Source organism: Coptis chinensis, chromosome 4 (genome assembly GCF_015680905.1).
Source record: "Coptis chinensis isolate HL-2020 chromosome 4, ASM1568090v1, whole genome shotgun sequence".
NCBI lineage: Eukaryota > Viridiplantae > Streptophyta > Magnoliopsida > Ranunculales > Ranunculaceae > Coptis > Coptis chinensis.
This window is the reverse complement of record NC_141459.1, coordinates 99,396,878-99,415,865: the sequence shown is the minus strand read 5'-3', so window position 1 is coordinate 99,415,865 and position 18,988 is coordinate 99,396,878. Positions and strand designations below refer to the sequence as shown.

The window sequence follows — 18,988 nt, the reverse complement described above, 5'->3', positions numbered from 1 at the left end:
CTAAATTCAAATTAGCATAACAAAGTCATTGTATTGAAAGTTTTTGTGCGTGGAAACGTGTACATCATTTCAATTTCTGATATTAAATTGGGTTTGCTACAATGTTGACATTTTGGTGATCTATATTGTTCACTTTGCTATACCAATGGCTTTCAAAACAAGATAGAATGATTGATTATCTGATTCCCAATTTTGGCTCCATGATAAGTTTGGATGTATAGATGAAAATTCCATAAACTATTAATAAGAGCACTCAATCCACTTTGAATTAGGTTTTTCTGTTTTCATTTTACAATAACTTTTTCAAAACCTCAACCAAAATTACCAATATCATCTCTAGTTTCTCTCACAAAAACGAAACATTATATAATAGTTACACGAATCTTACCATCAACTAATTTATCTTTTAATCAGTTTGACCATTAGTTAAACTTAAAAAAACCAAACTAAGATACTAAAAGTCTAGAACCATCTCAAATTAGGAAAAATTGATAAAACAAAAAGTAATGTGAGGCCCACTGGCTTTTGATACATTGCAAAGGCCCAAAAAGCATATTAACACAAAAGAAAGGCAGTATTATTTTGGTTCACTTGTTATTCCAAAACACAAAAAGATGGAATTCCAAACAAACTCTTCTTAATAAACACAACAACAGACCTTAAACCCATTCATCATCAATCTAACACAACATTGGATTTCGCTTTTTTAAGGTACCCCCACTCCTATATCTTTATTTTTTTTGGTATTATAGCGTGTTTTGATTTCTTCATGCATTAATGATTAAAATTCCGTGTGCCCATTTGTTTTTTTAATAGGAAATATGTTTAGCTTGAATGGGAAAGTTTTGTTATTTTGATTTTTTTATTAATGGTAAGCTTGTTTTTTTTTTATTATGGATTGGCAATGGGGCAAAAATTTGATATATTTTTTTTATATAGCTTGATTTTTTCCTGCATGGTGTTTAACTAATTTGAGGTCAGTAGAAACAGACTAGAAAACATATATAGAAACACTCTACCTATTTCTATTTTGCTTTAGTTTCGACTAGAAACATGCAAGAATGAATGAATATATGAAACTTGGGTCACCCCCACGGCATAATTAAGTAGATTGTCTAGGTTGAGTGTTGCACGTATGTATGTGAAGTAATTTGATTCATGGTGTTTTTTTCAATCCATAATGGCTCCATTTTTTTATTGCGAGGTTCCTGGACCAAAAGAAGAGTCTACGTTAGTTATTTCGTACTTGTACTATAATTGCCTGGATGATTGTTATAAAGCTTAGTTTCTTTTCGCATGATCTATTTTATGTTTTTAATGTTACGGTGATGATAACTGCACATACCCATCTTGTGAATCAGGATATTTAGAAAATCTGGTGTTATTCAATTTCTACTGGATCCACTTTGTACTGGGAATTCTCTGTATTAACTGGAGTCTATATTTTTTTTTTTGTTTTAAGTATATGTCTTTTTACTTTGGAGAACCCCTTTTATTTTAATGGAAAATCCTTGAGAACCGTATAGTTATTCTGTCTTGGATAGAAACACACAAAATATTGATGTAAAGCTTGATTTCTTGCAGCGTGACCTGTTCTGCAGTTCTTGTTGAAAATTCTACATACCCATGTTGAGATATATATACATTTTTTTTTTTATTGTTTTAATTAGTAGTAGCTCTTTGATATTAAGTTTTATCTGTGTTCATCTTCTTTTGTTCAGATGTGAGAATTGATGAGCCTCTTCTGGTGTGTTCTTCGAGAGCTAAGGTGAAATATGGGTGCTGGCAAAGAAGAGCATTTCAAGCTTCAGGATATTTAGTGGGTTTTACAGGAAGAGTTTATATACTTGAAAGAAGAAACTGATTTAGTTGTTGAGACTGGTGTCAAAATAATTGTAAGCGGATGGAGGTGCGCCCTTTATCCATTCAGGGGTCAGGAAAAAAGCAGCTTGCTGATTTAGGAATTTCAGTAGCTATGTCATCATCTGTACCAGTTTATCCCATATCCCAGGAAAAGAAGCACCCCCAATGGCCGGACTCCCAACAAGTGTCGCTGGAAAGGGAAATGATGACAAATTCCATGCTCCCACATTCAACACTATTAGCCTCCAACAGTGGGGTTGTGGGACAGATCTATTCATCGGCTTCAGGAGCTTCAGATCTTCATTTTTCATCTGTTTCATCACGTGAGAGCCGTTCAAGAGATGCTCCCTTAATTTCTCAATTTCCGAACAACGGAACAACTAATTCGTTAAACCCATGTTCTTATTCAGAATTCTTCGAGTCTACAGAATTGAATCACTACAGTAAAGAGAATAATGATGTTTCCTGGTGTGAAGATGCACTTGAAGGCTTGCTCGACTTTCCTGAGAATGTCCCTGTCCAGAACAGACAAATGGAAATTATTGGTACTGGTGGACTAACAACTGAGGAACATACAAACCAAAGTGATGAATGGACCGATCAACTTATTAGTAATGTGGAGCCTTTGGATGCCGATTGGAGTGAGATATATGCTGCAACAAAGGCAAATGATACTGAACAAAAGGTTTGTTATGTTTTTCCTATGTGACGATTGCTATCATGTACTCATGTGCACAATATCATTATTTTATGTAAACTATATAGTTGTTTTTTTGGCATGTTAAATGAATAACCTCATCACTTATGTTCTTCTCTATCCACTTTACTTTTATTTAGCCAGCAATACAAGAACCGAACGCATCTTTAAATCCCTCTTTGCACCAGCCCCAAATTCATCATCAGCTTCCGGCTGACTCTGGTGAATCAAATGCCATTGCTGGCCCTACGTCTTCTGCCAATGGTGCATCAAGCAAGCCACGCATGCGGTGGACAACCGAACTCCATGAGTCTTTTGTGGAAGCAGTTAATAAGCTTGGTGGTAGTGAAAGTGGGTAACACTCTGCTTTACTTACTATTTTCATTTGACGAAGGAGTTAATCTGCATGTCTTTCTCTAATTGTGAGTTCTACTATATAGGAGCTACTCCTAAGGGTGTGCTGAAGCTCATGAAAGTTGAGGGTTTAACTATCTACCATGTAAAAAGCCACTTGCAGGTTAGTAATTTGAATTATGCCTGTTTCCCTTGTCAAGTCACCGTTTCGTTTTTCCTGATTCGAGCTCCATCATATCGAATTGCAGAAGTACAGAACAGCCAGGTACAGACCCGATTCATCTGAAGGTAATGGAATTTCCTCAATCTTCCAAATTATAGACATCTTCCGAAACTTTTTTTTTCCCTACAAAGTCTCCGCATCCCCTCTTAAAGAGAAAACAAAGATTGAATTAAGCTTTACTATATGTCTATACACCAAGGTACCCGTTTTATTGAATCTGGCTCTAAACTCTATTCTTCATATTTTCATGTAGGGAATTCGGAGAAGAAGGTTTCAAGTATTGAAGACATCTCTTCTCTTGATTTGAAGACGTAAGGCATTTATTTATTTTATCTATTTATTTATTTATATAAATTGGTCTCTTATTTATGCGAATTGAGAAGGAAGAAAAAAAGTGAGTAAGAGTCTCACCAATACCAGTAGAAGAGGGATATATAAAATTAAAACAGTATAAGAAATTAGCCAAGCGTAACAGATCCCCAGTCTAACATCATATTCCCAAAAGAGTAACCCCTTGTCTCTGAAAGCATCGACACCCTAAATTGTTTGTAGAACTTTCACGAATTGTAGCACCTGTTTTTATTTCCCTTTAAACTTCTGTGCAGTATAATGTTGTGTAGGACAATGTTGCAATGGTTAGTGAAAAAAAAGGCTGAGTTGCACTAATTGGTTTGTCTGAGAAACCTTAATATAGGTGGAGGAGAGACATCCCATTGGATTAAAAACCACAAGGCGATATGTATATGTATGATTTTAGAACTAAAGTTGATTGACCCGGAGGAAGTAGAACTCTCCAATCTTGATTTAAGAAGAGGTACACTAGAAAGGATATATATTGTGTTTTTTTTAAAAAATAAAAAATAAAGTTCGTGATCGTATTCATCATTCAAGAGATATTTTGTAGTCCTACTCTTACTCACAGTGGTTGTGCTCAGAAAATTAGGTTCAAGGTCAATCTTCTTGTCCTTCTGGTTCTCATTGAATCCCCCTGACTTTCATTCTTGAAGTTATACACGGGTGTGAGAGAATGCTTTTACAACTTCACCAAGGCCGTCCACCACATACACATAACCCTCAGCTCACAAGCAGCTGCACAACCTTACAATCACCAGAAAACACCACAACTGCCCTAAATTTAAGGTTTACACACCAATCACCAACCCCGTTTGTTTACTATTTTTTTTTTTTTTTTTTTTTTTTTTTTTCAAACATGGATTCAAGGATACAGGTTAAAACGTAGAGGGGAAACCAGGAGCTGAAGGAGCTTTGATATGAGAGAGAGAGAGAGAGGTTAAAACGTAGAGGGGAAACCAGGAGCTGAAGGAGCTCTGATACTAAGGAGAGAGAGAGAGAGAGAGAGAGAGAGAGGTGTCCTCCTCATTTTATAAGTAAAAAGGGGTATATTTACGGCCACAATACACCAACTTAAACCCCCACACATGAGTACTTATACCCAACTACTGACTACACCCTCAATACTAAAAAGCATTCTCTCACAAATTATGGGTTTTCTTATGAAGTGTTTACCAATACCTATCCTTGGGAACTTGCCTAATGTAATTAAAGAAGTTGATTATTGACATAAGTACATAACGGCATTAACTGACGGCATACTTGATTTTCGAGCCAAGAAGATTAAAGAAGTTGAGAAAACAAGCTCGAAGTCATTAACTGAACTCAACTTGGAATCCTAGAGTGAATGACTTACTGACCCTTGTATTTCTTCCACTCAACAAATAACAGTGCTTGTTTTACTTGGTGATGTCTTCTATTTGTTTATAGCTATAATTCTGTTCTAATCTAAGTCTATGGTTGCATTCCTTTTAATCTTGATTGTATTGTAGGACTTATAAGACTTTCATCTACTATTCTACTCTAACATACTCCAGAAAGTTCTACATCTTGTTATTTCTGAAGTAATCATTGTATTATTTGCTAAATAGTTTGCTAAACTGTAACAGTGGTATTGAGATAACTGAAGCATTACGACTGCAAATGGAAGTTCAGAAACGGCTTCATGAACAACTCGAGGTAATTAATAAGATTACAGATTACAGTCAGGCATTTAATTTTGGGTACTTTTGTACTAAATCTCCACATCATCAGGTAAGCCATGCTCTAACTTGTATGCATGCATGACTTACTTTGACTACCATTAAACACCTTCAGATTCTCTGTTAAATGATTCATCTACTTGTTTTAAGTTCCATGAACATGTTTGCCAGAAGAAAATAGTACCCATGATAGCTTAGTTTCCACCAAAATATGTTGATAAAGTAGTGTACCTATTTTAGTTGACAATGATCTCATATCATATGACTTCTCCACCATATTGCTCAAGTCAACCTGCAAGTTATACGTTGGGCTTTCCATCATAGAACTTGGTCAATGTTTAGGTTGAACATTCACAATAGATGTATTTTACTATTTGAATCTATTGATCAATTAATGTAGTTGAAATTGAACTGAGAGATCTATGATTTTATTTTGGACCAAGATGTATATGCCTTTTCCTATATGTGGTCATCTTAGTATCTTTGCAACTGTTGTTTTGATTGATCTGTTTGTCTTCACATGGTTGTCTGTTAGTTGGCTATTTTAAGGCATCTCTTCTGCTCGCTAAATGATGCTTAACATACTTGATATCTGTGTGCTATTTATATATTTTTTTATGTTTTTTTCCGTAATAGAAGTATCATGCTAGGGTATATATTGATGTTTTTATAAATTTTCTTCTGCAGATTCAAAGAAATCTACAGTTGCGAATAGAAGAACAAGGTAGGTATCTCCAGAAGATGTTTGAGGAGCAAAGCAAAACTGGTAAAGACGGACTGAAGGCATCTTCATCAGCAGTGGTTGATCCCTCTGCTTCTCTGTCTGAGTTAATGCAGAAGTCGTCTGCCAAAGATGAAATGAAGACTTTGGAAAAGGATAATGCTGAAGAAGGTAAAGATAACCATGATTCTAATGCAGCACTGGGCGAAAGTTCCAGGAAGGATATTGGAAAGCCAAAGGTGTCCAGTGATGAGGTTACTGAGAATATTGACCCAGATGTTGGTGAGAGGTCCGACTTTCCACCTGCAAAGCGTACCAAAGTCGATGATGTAGCCGTTTCATCTATCACAACAATGGACGTAATAGAGAAATCGTAGGTAATGAACAATCTTAGCATGACCTTGAGAGACCAAATTGACTGATGAGATTCAGAACAATACTCTCCGTCATATACTCAGTGCCAGTGTCAGGTACTCTCTTTGTAGAAGCTGAGACTTCTGAGTGTTGCGTATTTTACTTATCCTCTGATTTACTATGCCCATAATTAGCCGGAGCTTTGAAAGGTTAATACTGTAAAGTGCCCATGAGAAGATGTATATACCGTGAGGAATTTGTCAAGTTTTTAGTCATTTCAGAAGAGTGATTAGATGTTCTTTTTAAGCTCATGGCTAACATTGTTGACTTACTCCATCTTTAAATTTGTTACATGTTCTGTTTTGAGTTGTTATTGTATATTTCCACTGGTCATGATTAATTGGTAGGACAATCCCCTCCCCATTCCCAAAATCAAAAATAAAATAGAAAGAATGTATATAGTAATTCATGAAATTGGACAACCATTCCGGCAGCATAGCTTCTTCCAGAAGTAGTACAAAATATTATTCACCGTTTAACCTTATAGGAAGAAATAAACATCAGCTGTGTTGGGCTGCTACTGCTTCCACATTGTAGCGTAGAATAAAAAAAGAGAAAAAATATGGGAGGATTGGATGCGTGAAGCAAATTACTGGTTATTTTTGAGGATCACTGGATCACAGTGCGTTTTGAATTTGATGAGTGGGGTGCACTGTCTGTGAGTAGCACATGCGCAGGCCACAGTGCCAAACGTTATCAAATTTTCGTAGCAGCTATTGAAGCCTTTTCATTAACAAAAAAGGGTACTCAATGGATCAGTAACATTTAGACATTATTGAAGGAGGTGCTAAAATACTCGATCTGATTACACAATGTCCAGGAGAAGTAACTAAATTGTCATATCGTTCACTAAGAATCTTCATTCCTTGGTACCTTCCTAGCATTAGCAAAGTTGCCATTGGATTTGTACCTGGTACATCAGGTAAAGTCGAACCATCGACAACTCTCAGTCCATCGATGCCGTAGACTTTATAATCCTTATCAACAACAGATCCAATACCACACCCTCCATGATAATGGCAGAACGTTTTTACATTTAACTTGCAGTAGACCCTCAGCTCCTCTGCAGTAGACAGCTTTGCATCTTCACCTTGTACACTACCCAAGTATAATTTGATTGAATCCGATTGTGTAATTTTCTCAACCAAATGACCCATCTCCACACACCGATCCAAGTCTTTGTTTTCAGTTAGATAGTTGAATCTCACAGAAGGATTTTGCCTGGGGTCTTTGTTCTTTAGTTCTAGCTTTCCTTTAGATGCTGGGTATGTCAATTTAGCTCCAACTCGCAATGTTGTCTCGTTAGGTGTAATGTGACGATTCACTGACTGAATGATGATTTGGAAATCTTGTGTGACACCTACGACTTGAGGAAGGTCTGGTCTTAAATTGCCAGGAGAGTCTAGGAGAAGGGAGAGGGAAGGGTTGTCTTTGATACCTCTGCCTACCTCTGTTGCATCGACAACAGGTGAAATGTTGAAGTGCTTCAGATGTTCTTGAGGTCCAATGCCACTTAACATAAGGATCTGGGGACTACCTAATGTCCCTGCAGACAAAATCATGTCACCCCATGATTCTGTATCCTTTGGCTGATTGAGGTAAGCTTCATAGGTTTCATCGTCATTTGCATTGCTCTTTATAAATCTTACTCCACCAACCCTCGGCTTTCTTCCAGTACCTGTCACAGCGTCAAGATGAAAGGACTGCTTAGTAACAATTTTATCTTTGTTCTCCATGATTTTGAGTTACTGTAATGTTTTTCCTAGTTTCTAATGTGTGTCACTGTGCATGTCCTAATAGCGATACTGTGAAGTTATTTCTGACATCTTTTGGTTTGAGCAATCTTGTGAAAAGGTGCAAGCCATTTAACTATAAATTACAAGATTGTATACTTGTATTCTTTCATTGTTAGTGGTATTTGGCATACAAATATTTAGCTGAACAATTTGGAAACCACTCACCTTCAAGTTATATATAAGGCGCACAAATTCTCTAAAGTCTGAACAACAATTTTACTAATTGTTCTACATTCTAAAAGAGGCAGACCTATACGATTTGACAAGAAACATATTGAGGCAGGCCAACAAGAATTTCCACAAATTGTATCTATAACAAGAGACTGAGCCTCAACTACTACTAAGAGTTATGATCCTATATCTATCTACTCTTACAGGTCTTGTTTCAAGTAAGGTTCTTTAATAAAGAAAACGTGAGGCACTGAGCACTGTTATCGTTTTGGGCTTACCGTTGTCGAGGATGATTACATTCTTGACAGTTGCATTCAAAAGAACTGTAATTCTCTTTAGGTTCCCATAGCTTAGAAGATCAGCAGAACTATGCCTCTTTCCAGAACCATCAAAGATACTACCACCCACCTTTGTTCCCGAAATATGCTCTAAACTAAAACCACTAAAAGGTAAACCACCTGCATCAACAAGGCTATCTTTGAAAACAGATTGCCATTCACTTAACTCACTTGGTTGCGAAACCAACTTACTTTCAATCCATTCATAAGACTCTTTCACTAACTTCTTATCCCATCCAAGTCTTTCAATATAATCTTCACTTGCTCTACTATAAAAGCCACTGTTAATTGCTGTTGAACCTCCTAAAACTCTCCCCCTCAGATTCATAACTCCTTCCTCGGATACAAAACTTTGCGCAATCGATGAGAACTCGTCAGTTTCAATCAAGGGTAGTCCATAGTTTTTGCTGTCTAATACCATAGGGTCATTATAAGGAGATCCACCTCTTTCTACTAAAAGAACTGAGAATTTCTTGGACAAAGTTGCAACTAATGGACAACCACTTGCTCCTCCACCTACAACAATATAGTCAAAGGACTTACCTGAAACTTCTTCCATGCTTGATGTCATGTAAGGGAGGTTCAATCCTATAATCACTACATTATATTAGAACTCATATATATTTGTGCACATATAGAAATAAGAAAGTCTAGTTTTTTGAGTTACCTTGAGAGTTCGAAGAGACTGATGAACAAGTTGTAATAAACAAGACAAAACTTGATATAAGGAAGACCTGGATGATTCCTTGATACCTCATTTTGCTCGTACAGGAAATCTATGCTATCTATCTACACGAGTTTAAAAATGAATTGGGACCGATCAGCTGGACCCTTCGTGTGGCATCACCATCTACTAATCTATGGGCTATGGCATAAACATGACGATACATTGCTTATACCAGGTCATCGACTCATGGCCGAAAGTGTCCAAAATGTCGAAAATATTAATTGACGACATATATTAGAAACTTGGTAACAAATATGGCCTATATACCTCTACCAATTTCCCACTTATTTTCCTAAGCCTGAATACGAATATATATATATATAGGCAGGTAGATACATACAGGGCCGGCTCTGAGGGCAAGCCAACTAGGCGGCCGCCTAGGGCCCCCAATTTGTTGGTCAAAATTTGGGCCCCCAAATATAATCTTATATCCATTAGGCCACATGTAAAGGTTGTTCAGTCCAGTCAAATTATGTATAGTCCAGTCCATTCAAACAGTGGCCCATGACACCTTGTGTAAAAGACTTGTTTTTTTCTCAATAATATAGGCCCATTTTAAAAAACTCGCCTTGGGCCCCTCATACATCAGGGCCGGCCCTGGATACATAGTTCGTGATTCCGAACGAAACTCCGGAATTCCGTTCGGAATTTCGGTTTTCTAAAAAACCGGAATTCAAAATATAGAATCTAAATATCCAAAATTCCAAAAGAATTCGAAATTCCAAATGTAATAGAGTTGAAATTTAATGGATTTCGATTTTTAAATTTATCGGAATTCTAAAAATTCCAAAATTCCAAAATCCCGAACTATGGGTAGATATCAATACCCTGCCCCTTGTCCTGGGTTAAATGGTAAAATTGTCACAGAAGAACCATATCTATCCGGTATGCTAGGTAGGAGGGCAGTACAAAATACCGCAACATTCATCACGATTCACAAATAGTACAACATTTGCTGAAATTTTCGAGTAATTAAGCACGATATCTTACTATGGTTGGTGTAATTGGCAAGACAATATTTGCAGATGAGTCCTAATATCAATAGACCGATCTGTTGGTAATACAACACAATCTAAACCAACACCTTTGGATCTGTTTGAGATATCCATTCAAGTAGGGGCCACCAATCTCTCTCCTAACATAAAAAAAAGAAGGCACAGACCCTTACGTCATTTTTGTTGACTAAATAAATACATAACAATATAAATAAAAGAAAAGAAAAGAAATAATAAAAAGAAAAATAGTACTAAAATATAAAAACTAACAAAACCGAAAGAAAGAAAGAAAGAGGAGTGAACTTAAAAAAAAACCGTATGTTCAGAACAAAAATAGAAAGATCAACGAAGAAGAAAATGCACCAGGGTCCTAAAAAAAATAAAGAAGAAAGATCGAGACTCTCTCCTCTCTCCTCTCTCTTTCTCTATGATTCTTTTCATTTCAAAAAAAATTGTTGATTCCCTTTAGTTGTTTATTCCTGCCGCTGTTTAAAAATCTACTTAATCAATGTTGTTGTTGTAAGAATCCAATTGGTTGGCTGCTGCAGACTTTGTATCAGGTGTGCAATTTCTAATTGCGAGTGACTTTTATTCATTACACATATTCAATTAAACATACTTTTTCTTAGTATGAATTGAATCTATTAAAATTCAATTTGGGTAGGTCTCTGAATTTGGTTATATTTTCTTTATTTACTCCCTTATTCCATATCATATCAATTAGTTGTATTGTTTTAAATTAGGGTACATATATTATTTATTGGCAGGTAATGACGATGCTCTTGCTCTTGTCAATTTTAAAGCTAAATTCGAAATGCAAGGTTTGTCCGATTCGATTCTTATGGTTGACGTAATTGAAATTCTAGCTAGCAAGTATACTCAGAAACTTAAATTGCAATTGCGAGGTAATTTATCTTTTGTATGATTAAATTTCTTAGTTGCTTAACTACCGCTATGTAATAATCTCCTTAGCTTATTGATCTCGCTATTGTAAGAATCTCATTGGTGGTTGCTTCTGATGTTGTACCGGGTACATAATTTTCCTTAATATGAAACTATTAAAATGGTATATAATTTGTTGGATTTTTTTTTTGTTTATTTTCTTATTCCATATCATATAAATAAATGAGTATTCTAAATAAATTCTGGCATTGTACATAAATAAATGAGTATTCTAAATAAACAGTATTCTAAACTGTTTATTTTCTTGTTCCAAATTGGAGTACATAATTAATATTGGTATTGTTGGTCTTGTTACTGTCTATTTTATCAGTTAAATTGCCTTTGGCGAGGTAAAATTCGTTTCTTATCATTGGCGTAATGGAAATTTTGGCAGGTGTTCTCAACACAAAATAGGGTAGTACTGGTGGAATTTTAATTGCACCAAGTGGCAGTGTCTACGACATTAGATGTTGCTGTGACAATGTAATTATTTTTTATTGTGGCAATTTAAGCGTATGAGTTCATCGGATGTATAGATTCTTTTTACGACAGTGTGTTATGTTCTCACGACAATAAAACTGGTGTTGTTGTATATAAAACAGTGTGTTACTGGAAAAAAAAAACACAACTCCAAAGTGGATCTTTAGCTCAAAATGGTAGAGCTCTTGGAATTAGAAATCAATTTTTGCATGTATATATTCAAAGAAGATGGTGGTTCGAATCCACTAAGATCCTTGTTTGAAATTGTGAGGCTTTCGTAGATATTAGGAAAATAATTACATCATGTCCAAGAGTTAAAGTGAGAGTCATATTTTAAGGGAATTGTAGTGGAATTCAAGAAAAAGTTTGGTGGGTGTGATAGTGGAATACAAGAAATTGATGGTAATGGTGGTGGAACACAAGAAAAATACCAATAGTGGTGGTAGTATTTCATCACTAAATCTACTATACTAATTTCTTAGGTAAAATCTGTAGCAATTTTAAGCATTGTTTATATAATACAAAATAACATAACTAACGCTCTTATTTTCTTTTAGGATTATTAAGATGACATTTTATTGGTGCTGTAGAATAGCTCAATATGGAATTGGATCACAAGGTATGGATAATAATGTAACGGTGGCAAAAGACACTGAAATGGTGGATGTGGTGGTGGGAGTTGAGTAGACCGAGGTCAAAGTCAGAGAAATGGTGATGGAAGTCTAAAGAGTCGTAGAATAAGTAAGAAAAATATTTATCATGGTAGTACAACACAAAAAATGGTTGAAATAGTGGTAAAACACAAGAAAATGGGGTAGTGATGGTCGAATTTCAATTGCACTGAGTGACACTGTCTACCACATTAGATGTTGATGTGACAATGTAATTTTAGATTATGGAAATTTAAGCGTATGAGTTCGTCAGATGCATAATTTCTTTTTACGACAGTGTGTTACGTTCGCATGGTAGTAAAACTGGTGTTGTTACATATGAATTTTTTTTATAACATTGTACTATGTTCTTATCACATTTATACTTGCTAACATCCAATTTTAATCCCAAGTTGCCAAGTACAGCTAGCCCGGCATATAATTATTCTCCTAGAGTTGCTCACTAGTTAAGTATGTATTTTTAAGTACTATTGATTAGTTCAATTGATTAAAAAACAATGAGTTTAGGGCAAAAGGCAGACATCAAAATAGGGTCTTTCAAAAATGGCCTAGCTACCAAAGTTGGAGTTATAAAACACTTCTCATGGCTATATTCTATTACACATTTAGAATTACAAATAATGAGGAAAAAATAAATGCAACTATTGTTCTCCCTAATTCACAAAGTCAAACAAGGTGGCAAAGCTAACGTCACGGTGGTAGAAGTAATTGGAATGGTGGATGTGGTGGTGGAAGTCGATAGAGGAGACTAGGGTCTAAGTCAGAGAAATTGACATAGTGGAACGATATTAAAGGTTCAATAGAATATTAAAATGGTAGAAGGTAATAAAACACAAGAAAATGATGGTAATATATAGTGGTGGAACACAAGCATATAGTGTAGTGGTAGTACGTGGCAGAATTCCAGTTGCACTGAGTGGCACTTTCTATGAGACCAAATGTAGTTGTTATGACACTGTATTATGTTCTTACGACAATGTATATGTGTTGCTCATTAGTTAAATCTTTATCTGTAAGCACTCATAATTCATAGATAACACTGATTTTAATTTAATTGTACAAAAAGGTCGGAACAGGAACGAAGCTAATCAACTTTTGTATTCTGGCATATCTATGAAACAGATACACACCATTTGTTGGCTTCTTACAAGAAATCATTTACATATATCACAATGTTAGCAAAAAAAATCAGAGGTTAGCAAAAAAATGTTTAGAACACCTCCCATTGCTATTTTCTTTTACATATATCACAATTACAAAATGATGAGGAACATAAACGCAATTATCGTTCTTCCCACTACACAAAGCCAAAATGTTGTATGTGGACGATGTTTTTTTTCACCAACTCAGGTCCATAAAACCTACAAATATTATTGGTCATGACTATAATATTATAAGTGTATTACGGTGGAAAATTCCTTATGTATATAAAACAAGTAAAAATAATAAGTTTGGTAAGGCAGTACGTAAGTGTATCACCTCAACGGGATCATTAAGGTCGATGTTTATGATACCATTAGTTGATGTTAATTCCTAAACATACAAAGCACTTAAAAGATATGTTTATAAAAATTTAAGAAAACATCACAAAAACCCAATTAAATTCCTAGCCCCATACCTGCTCAGATTGATGGATTTCCACATTATATTGGAACCGCCACTAACATGCATATTTTTTGTTGGACCAGACGAACCAATATGTTACATAGAAGTCTCAAGCTGATTGTTTGTTGCTGTAGCAGAATCATTAACATTTTGGCCTAAAACAAGTTGATAGTACTTTAGTATAAATGAACCACAAAATGCCACAGAGAAGAAAGGATGTTTAGTCCAAAATCTTAATCACTTACTAACTTTCTTTCTCCTTTTAGGTTTACCAATAGGCATGTCATTGGATTTTGAACCTGAAGGAGACTCACGATCACTGCACAAATTAGCAATCCAAACTACTTAAGTATTAAGATAATAAATTAACTAAACATAGCAACGGATAAGAAAATCTACAAGTTAAACCTGGTGACTTTCTTAGCAGTTTTTGCCTGTTTGGGTTTCACACTACTTGTCTTCTTCCCGATATTGTCAACCCATGATTTTTTTCTTCCAGGTCGACCTTTATGCTTTATGATAGGTGGATCAATCAATGGTTTCGTTCTGCCCACACGAATTCCTGATTTCTTTTGGCAAGAATCTTCAATAGGTGCACTTCCAATTTGCTTCATAGGGCTGATTTCCACATTTTTTTAGCACAGCTTCAACTTCTTTTAAAATCTTGTAAAATCCCTCTATCGCAATCTTGTAAACTTTGACAGAGAATGCACTTTTAGTTGCTACATTAACGGCTTCATGACAGAGTTGGCTAAATCTTACTGTAACTGTCTCATGACAATCAGCCACCATTTCATCTCCATCTTTGTTTGTAACTGTTCTAGACTTGGCATCTTTAGTCCATCTTTTCAGTATGTACCTAGGTGGAAGGTGCAAAATGTCTATAACTACAAATATCTTCATGATATGTCTACACAAGTACCCCGCAAATTCAAACATCAAACAACTACACTTGACAGAATTATCACTAGAATCTAATGCAACAGTTCGAAAAGCTTGCTCATGCTCTTCCCTCCACACATGAAAAGTGGACATTGAACCAATTTCCTCAACTTTGTTTTGATGGTAGGAAAAACCATCAAGAAGTTCTTTCTGAAAACTTGCAAACATTTCTTTTGTGTAAACATTTGCTGCTTCCTTCTCAATTACCATTGAAAATCTCAAAGGACGATTCGTATAGTTGATTTCGTAGTCTTCATCATTTTCCGCCTCTCGCCTAGCTATTACAGCCATTTCAAACTGTTTCATAAATGTGGATAAAGGCAAAGATCTTTGCAAGTAGCCATCAAAATACGCATTAATACTTTCACTTCGTTGGGTGGTATACATGGATGCACAAAAAATGTCACGTGCATAAATAGAGGCCCATTTCTCTCGCTTTTCATATAGCCTGCTCAACCACTTATTTTCTCCTAACTCGTACCTGGCAATCATCTTTTTCCAACCAAGCTCAAACTTTTCAATAGTCTTGTATCCATATAAACATTTATTAAAGTCACCCCAAAAATTCTCATTTGAATTAATCACATGAGCCATATTCTGGACTGCATTTCTAGTAATATGCCATATACAAAAATGATGACGCGTACCTTGCAACTCTTTTGCAATAGCTCCCCCAATTGCTGATTCTTGATCTGTCAGAATCACTTTTGGTTGTTTACCATTCATTGCCCTCATCCATGTCCTGATGACCCATTCAAAAGACTCCATGCATTTATTGAAAAGCAACGCACCACCAAATATTGTTGTTTGGTAATGATGGTTGACACCTACAATTGGGATGAATGGCATGCCATACCGATTCATCCCGTACGTAGGGTCAAAGCAAACAACATTTCCAAAATAGTGATAATCCATCCTTGACCGTGCATCAACCCATCTTCGTTTGGCCTTCTGTATCCATTTGGATTGAGTAGAAGAATGAGGGGTTGTCCATTTGTTGTCGCTCAAAGAATTCAAGAACAGATTCTGCATCTCCAACTCGAAGCTCGCGTTGCCGAATTTTACCAAAAACGTTTCGAGCATCTCTTTCAGTGAACCCATAAAACGTAACATAAGATTGGTTTTAATCCCGGCTAATTTTGCATTCACCAACATATTTTCTTGTGCTTCCGGTACCTTCCTCAAAGACCGAAACTTGTGCCTCTTGTTTGGAGTTGCAAGTTTGTGATTGTGCTCCGATCCTCTCTAACTCGAGTAACAACCCAAAATTTCTCATTCTTTTTTCTTCTAATAAACATGACTGCCTTGCAACCAATTCTCGTATCAGATCTATTCCTTTGTCTCCGCCCAACAGGTATTGATCTAGCAGTGTTGCAAAAACCTTCGAGGGAACAACAGAATGACCGAGCTATAATTTCATTGGTGCGCTGAGATTTAGCTGTAAAGTTTCTTCTGATACTGAATCCCATCCTTCGTGCATAATAATTGTAAAAATTATAGGCCTCGATAGGAGAATCGAACTGCATGCCAACACAAGGTCGTACTCCATTCATCATATCTTCATTGCCCTCATCCATTTCAACTCCTCCACAACTATTTTCATTGTTTTCAGCATTACTGTCATCACCTTCAATAATTTTTCCAAAATCAGGATCCACATCTTCTTCATATAGACCATGGTTTTCTTTCTTGTCACTAGCACATTTGATAATGTCTTCCTCAGAACAACAATCTATGAAATCGCTACATATTTCGCTAGTTATTTGATATGGTTGCTCCATTAAATAAATTTGTTATAGCATACAAAAACAATTTGTTACGGCACACTGGACAATAACAAAATTGGGTTGTAGAAACAAGAAAAAATAAGCAATGCAAACTTTAGAAGTGGATTAAAAATTTAATTGTAAGGGAAAATAAAAAGGAAAAAAATGATTGAAAATACTAGAAATCAATTTTAGAAAATCACCTCTCAGTAACAACAACAACGAACATCAAAAGCAGCAATGTGGCAGCAACACAATTCTAAAAGAGATCTTAAGAGAAAAGGGTAGAGAGAAGTGAGGGAGAGTTTTGGTTCATCTTCGTCAGACTTCGTGGAGAACGAACAATTTGTTTCTCTTTTGTTTGTTTGTTTGTTTGTTTGTTTTCTCTTTGTTTTTTAATTTTTTAATTTTTTTTTGGTTATTTTGTGTTTTGTTTAGTTTTCTTTTTTATTATGAGATAGTCAAAGAGATGACGATAGTATTTTTGGCGCATGTCTTTTTTTCTAATTAAGAAAAAATGGTGGGCCCTTGGAATGGATATCTCAAAAAGACTGTGCTGTATTTCCAACAGATCGATCTTTTTATATCACCACTCTTTTCAGATTTGAAGCCAAAATATCAATAAATACCGATACATATAAACTGACGACACTTATGTCGATACTTTGAACTATCCAAAACCACAAGTCACAAAAATCTCCCATTTTTAAAAAAAAAAAATGAATAAACAATAAAAACGTTAAAAATCTCCTAATTCTCAATGTTTACCGATTTTTTCCCTTTTTTTTTTTTTTATTTTTTATAATGGATAGTAATCTATAAATTTTTTTTAATATTTTATTTTCTAAAATGCAATTATTTGGAGGATATTGTAAGATATAACAAAACTTTATATATATATATATATATATATATATATATATATATATATATATATATATATATATAATTTGGAATTTGATATGTGCTTGAAGTAACCATAACATGTTAACATGATGCACACTCACAATATCACACACTTAATACTATTTTATGTTTTAATTATTGATGGCTTTCCCCATTTTTTTTTCGATTTTTTTAACGAATTTGTACAAATTAACGATTTCTTCTTCACCGAATTGATGCCGAATTCCGACTTTGTGACTATGTCCAAAACTCGAATTTCATAAAACACTCTTCTTCTGTTCTTCCCTCAAAATCCCCAACACTTAATCAAACTTCAAATCTAGCTTTCATCTCAAAAAAGATGTTGTTTCAAGTGGGTGGACAAGGGGTTCGTCCCACTTTCTTTGAAATGGCAGTAGCACACCAACTTCCAGCAAGTCTAAGAGCTACTTTAACATACTCCATTGGTGTAAGTATCACCTTTTTGTTTTTTACTTGCGTGGGTTTTTTTAAATTTAGGATTTTTGGATGTTTTTAGTCAATTTAAGGTTTGGGTAATTGTTTTTTTGGTTGGTTTGATGCAGGTTTTGACTTTGAGAAGACCTTTTCTACTAAAGTGTTGGATTATGATGATGAGTTCTTTGCATTGTTGATGTTGGTCCTTGAAACTCATAGCTTGAGAACTACATGTTTGTTTTTTCTTCTTGTTATGCTGTCTGTTTTGTTAATTTTGAGTTATGGCTTGTGTTTTCAGGTGTTTTAGAGATTACCCATTGTTTTGTTTGTTTAGCAGATTGCATATCCTCTTAATTTTGGTATTAAAGTTTCAAAAAATTACAAATAGAGAGTGAGAATGCAGAATCATTCTACACCAAATAAAACAAATATAGAAAGAAAGAGAGATTATAGGGAAAACCCATAAAATGCAAAAAAATAATTTAGATAAGTAGGGGCAACTCAAGATAATCGGGAGCCCTAAACAAAGTTCGAATATGAGACCTTCTACGATTAATATATACTAATAAAAATTGTTATATCTTTTTTATTTATTTGTTCTCACAACATCTTATTGATTTGTTTACGTTATTTCATATGATCCCAACTTTTTCTTTTTTTTTTCTTTATTGAATAGTAGTCTTACATTTTAAACTTGAAACTTCAATAGATTTATTTAACAAAGAATTGCAAATAGAGAGAATCTGAGAATAAACATGACCTTACATTGCTTATACCAGGTCATCGACTCAGCCCAAAAATGTCCAAAATATCAAAAATATTAATTGATGACATATATTAGAAACTTGGTAACAAATTTGGCCTATACACCTCTACCAATTTCCCACT

General features: G+C 35.0%; 3 protein-coding genes and 1 long non-coding RNA gene across 6 annotated transcripts; 1 reads left to right on the top strand and 3 right to left on the bottom strand.

Annotated features, from left to right (window-relative positions):
• Positions 1-560: 560 nt before the first annotated feature.
• LOC147506152 (protein PHOSPHATE STARVATION RESPONSE 2-like) lies at positions 561-6,624 on the top strand. Of its 2 annotated transcripts, XM_086558424.1 has the most exons (9): positions 563-711; positions 1,722-2,186; positions 2,274-2,548; positions 2,701-2,911; positions 3,001-3,077; positions 3,163-3,202; positions 3,391-3,448; positions 5,099-5,168; positions 5,879-6,624. In XM_086558424.1, exons 2-9 carry the CDS (start codon positions 1,904-1,906, stop codon positions 6,287-6,289), a joined length of 1,425 nt encoding a protein of 474 aa, XP_086414550.1. In that variant the 5' UTR covers positions 563-711; positions 1,722-1,903; the 3' UTR covers positions 6,290-6,624. The 2 variants fall into 2 exon arrangements, with proteins under 2 accessions (XP_086414549.1, XP_086414550.1); XM_086558423.1 differs by having other exon boundaries at positions 561-711; positions 1,722-2,548.
• A 395-nt stretch (positions 6,625-7,019) lies between these two features.
• Positions 7,020-9,495, bottom strand: LOC147506151 (protein HOTHEAD-like). Of its 2 annotated transcripts, none has more exons than XM_086558422.1 (3): positions 9,299-9,495; positions 8,572-9,219; positions 7,020-8,004 (listed from the first exon to the last, which is right to left on the bottom strand). In XM_086558422.1, exons 1-3 carry the CDS (start codon positions 9,387-9,389, stop codon positions 7,082-7,084), a joined length of 1,662 nt encoding a protein of 553 aa, XP_086414548.1. In that variant the 5' UTR covers positions 9,390-9,495; the 3' UTR covers positions 7,020-7,081. The 2 variants fall into 2 exon arrangements, with proteins under 2 accessions (XP_086414548.1, XP_086414547.1); XM_086558421.1 differs by having other exon boundaries at positions 8,572-9,228; positions 9,299-9,466.
• Positions 9,496-13,216: 3,721 nt separating this feature from the next.
• Positions 13,217-17,098, bottom strand: LOC147506149 (uncharacterized). The gene is made up of 3 exons (XR_015220744.1): positions 16,963-17,098; positions 14,297-14,370; positions 13,217-14,206 (listed from the first exon to the last, which is right to left on the bottom strand). It is a non-coding gene; the product is annotated as an uncharacterized LOC147506149 (long non-coding RNA).
• Positions 14,580-16,064, bottom strand: LOC147506150 (protein FAR1-RELATED SEQUENCE 5-like). Its single transcript, XM_086604216.1, has 2 exons — positions 15,644-16,064; positions 14,580-15,385 (listed from the first exon to the last, which is right to left on the bottom strand). Exons 1-2 carry the CDS (start codon positions 16,023-16,025, stop codon positions 14,637-14,639), a joined length of 1,131 nt encoding a protein of 376 aa, XP_086460342.1. The 5' UTR covers positions 16,026-16,064; the 3' UTR covers positions 14,580-14,636.
• Positions 17,099-18,988: the final 1,890 nt, after the last annotated feature.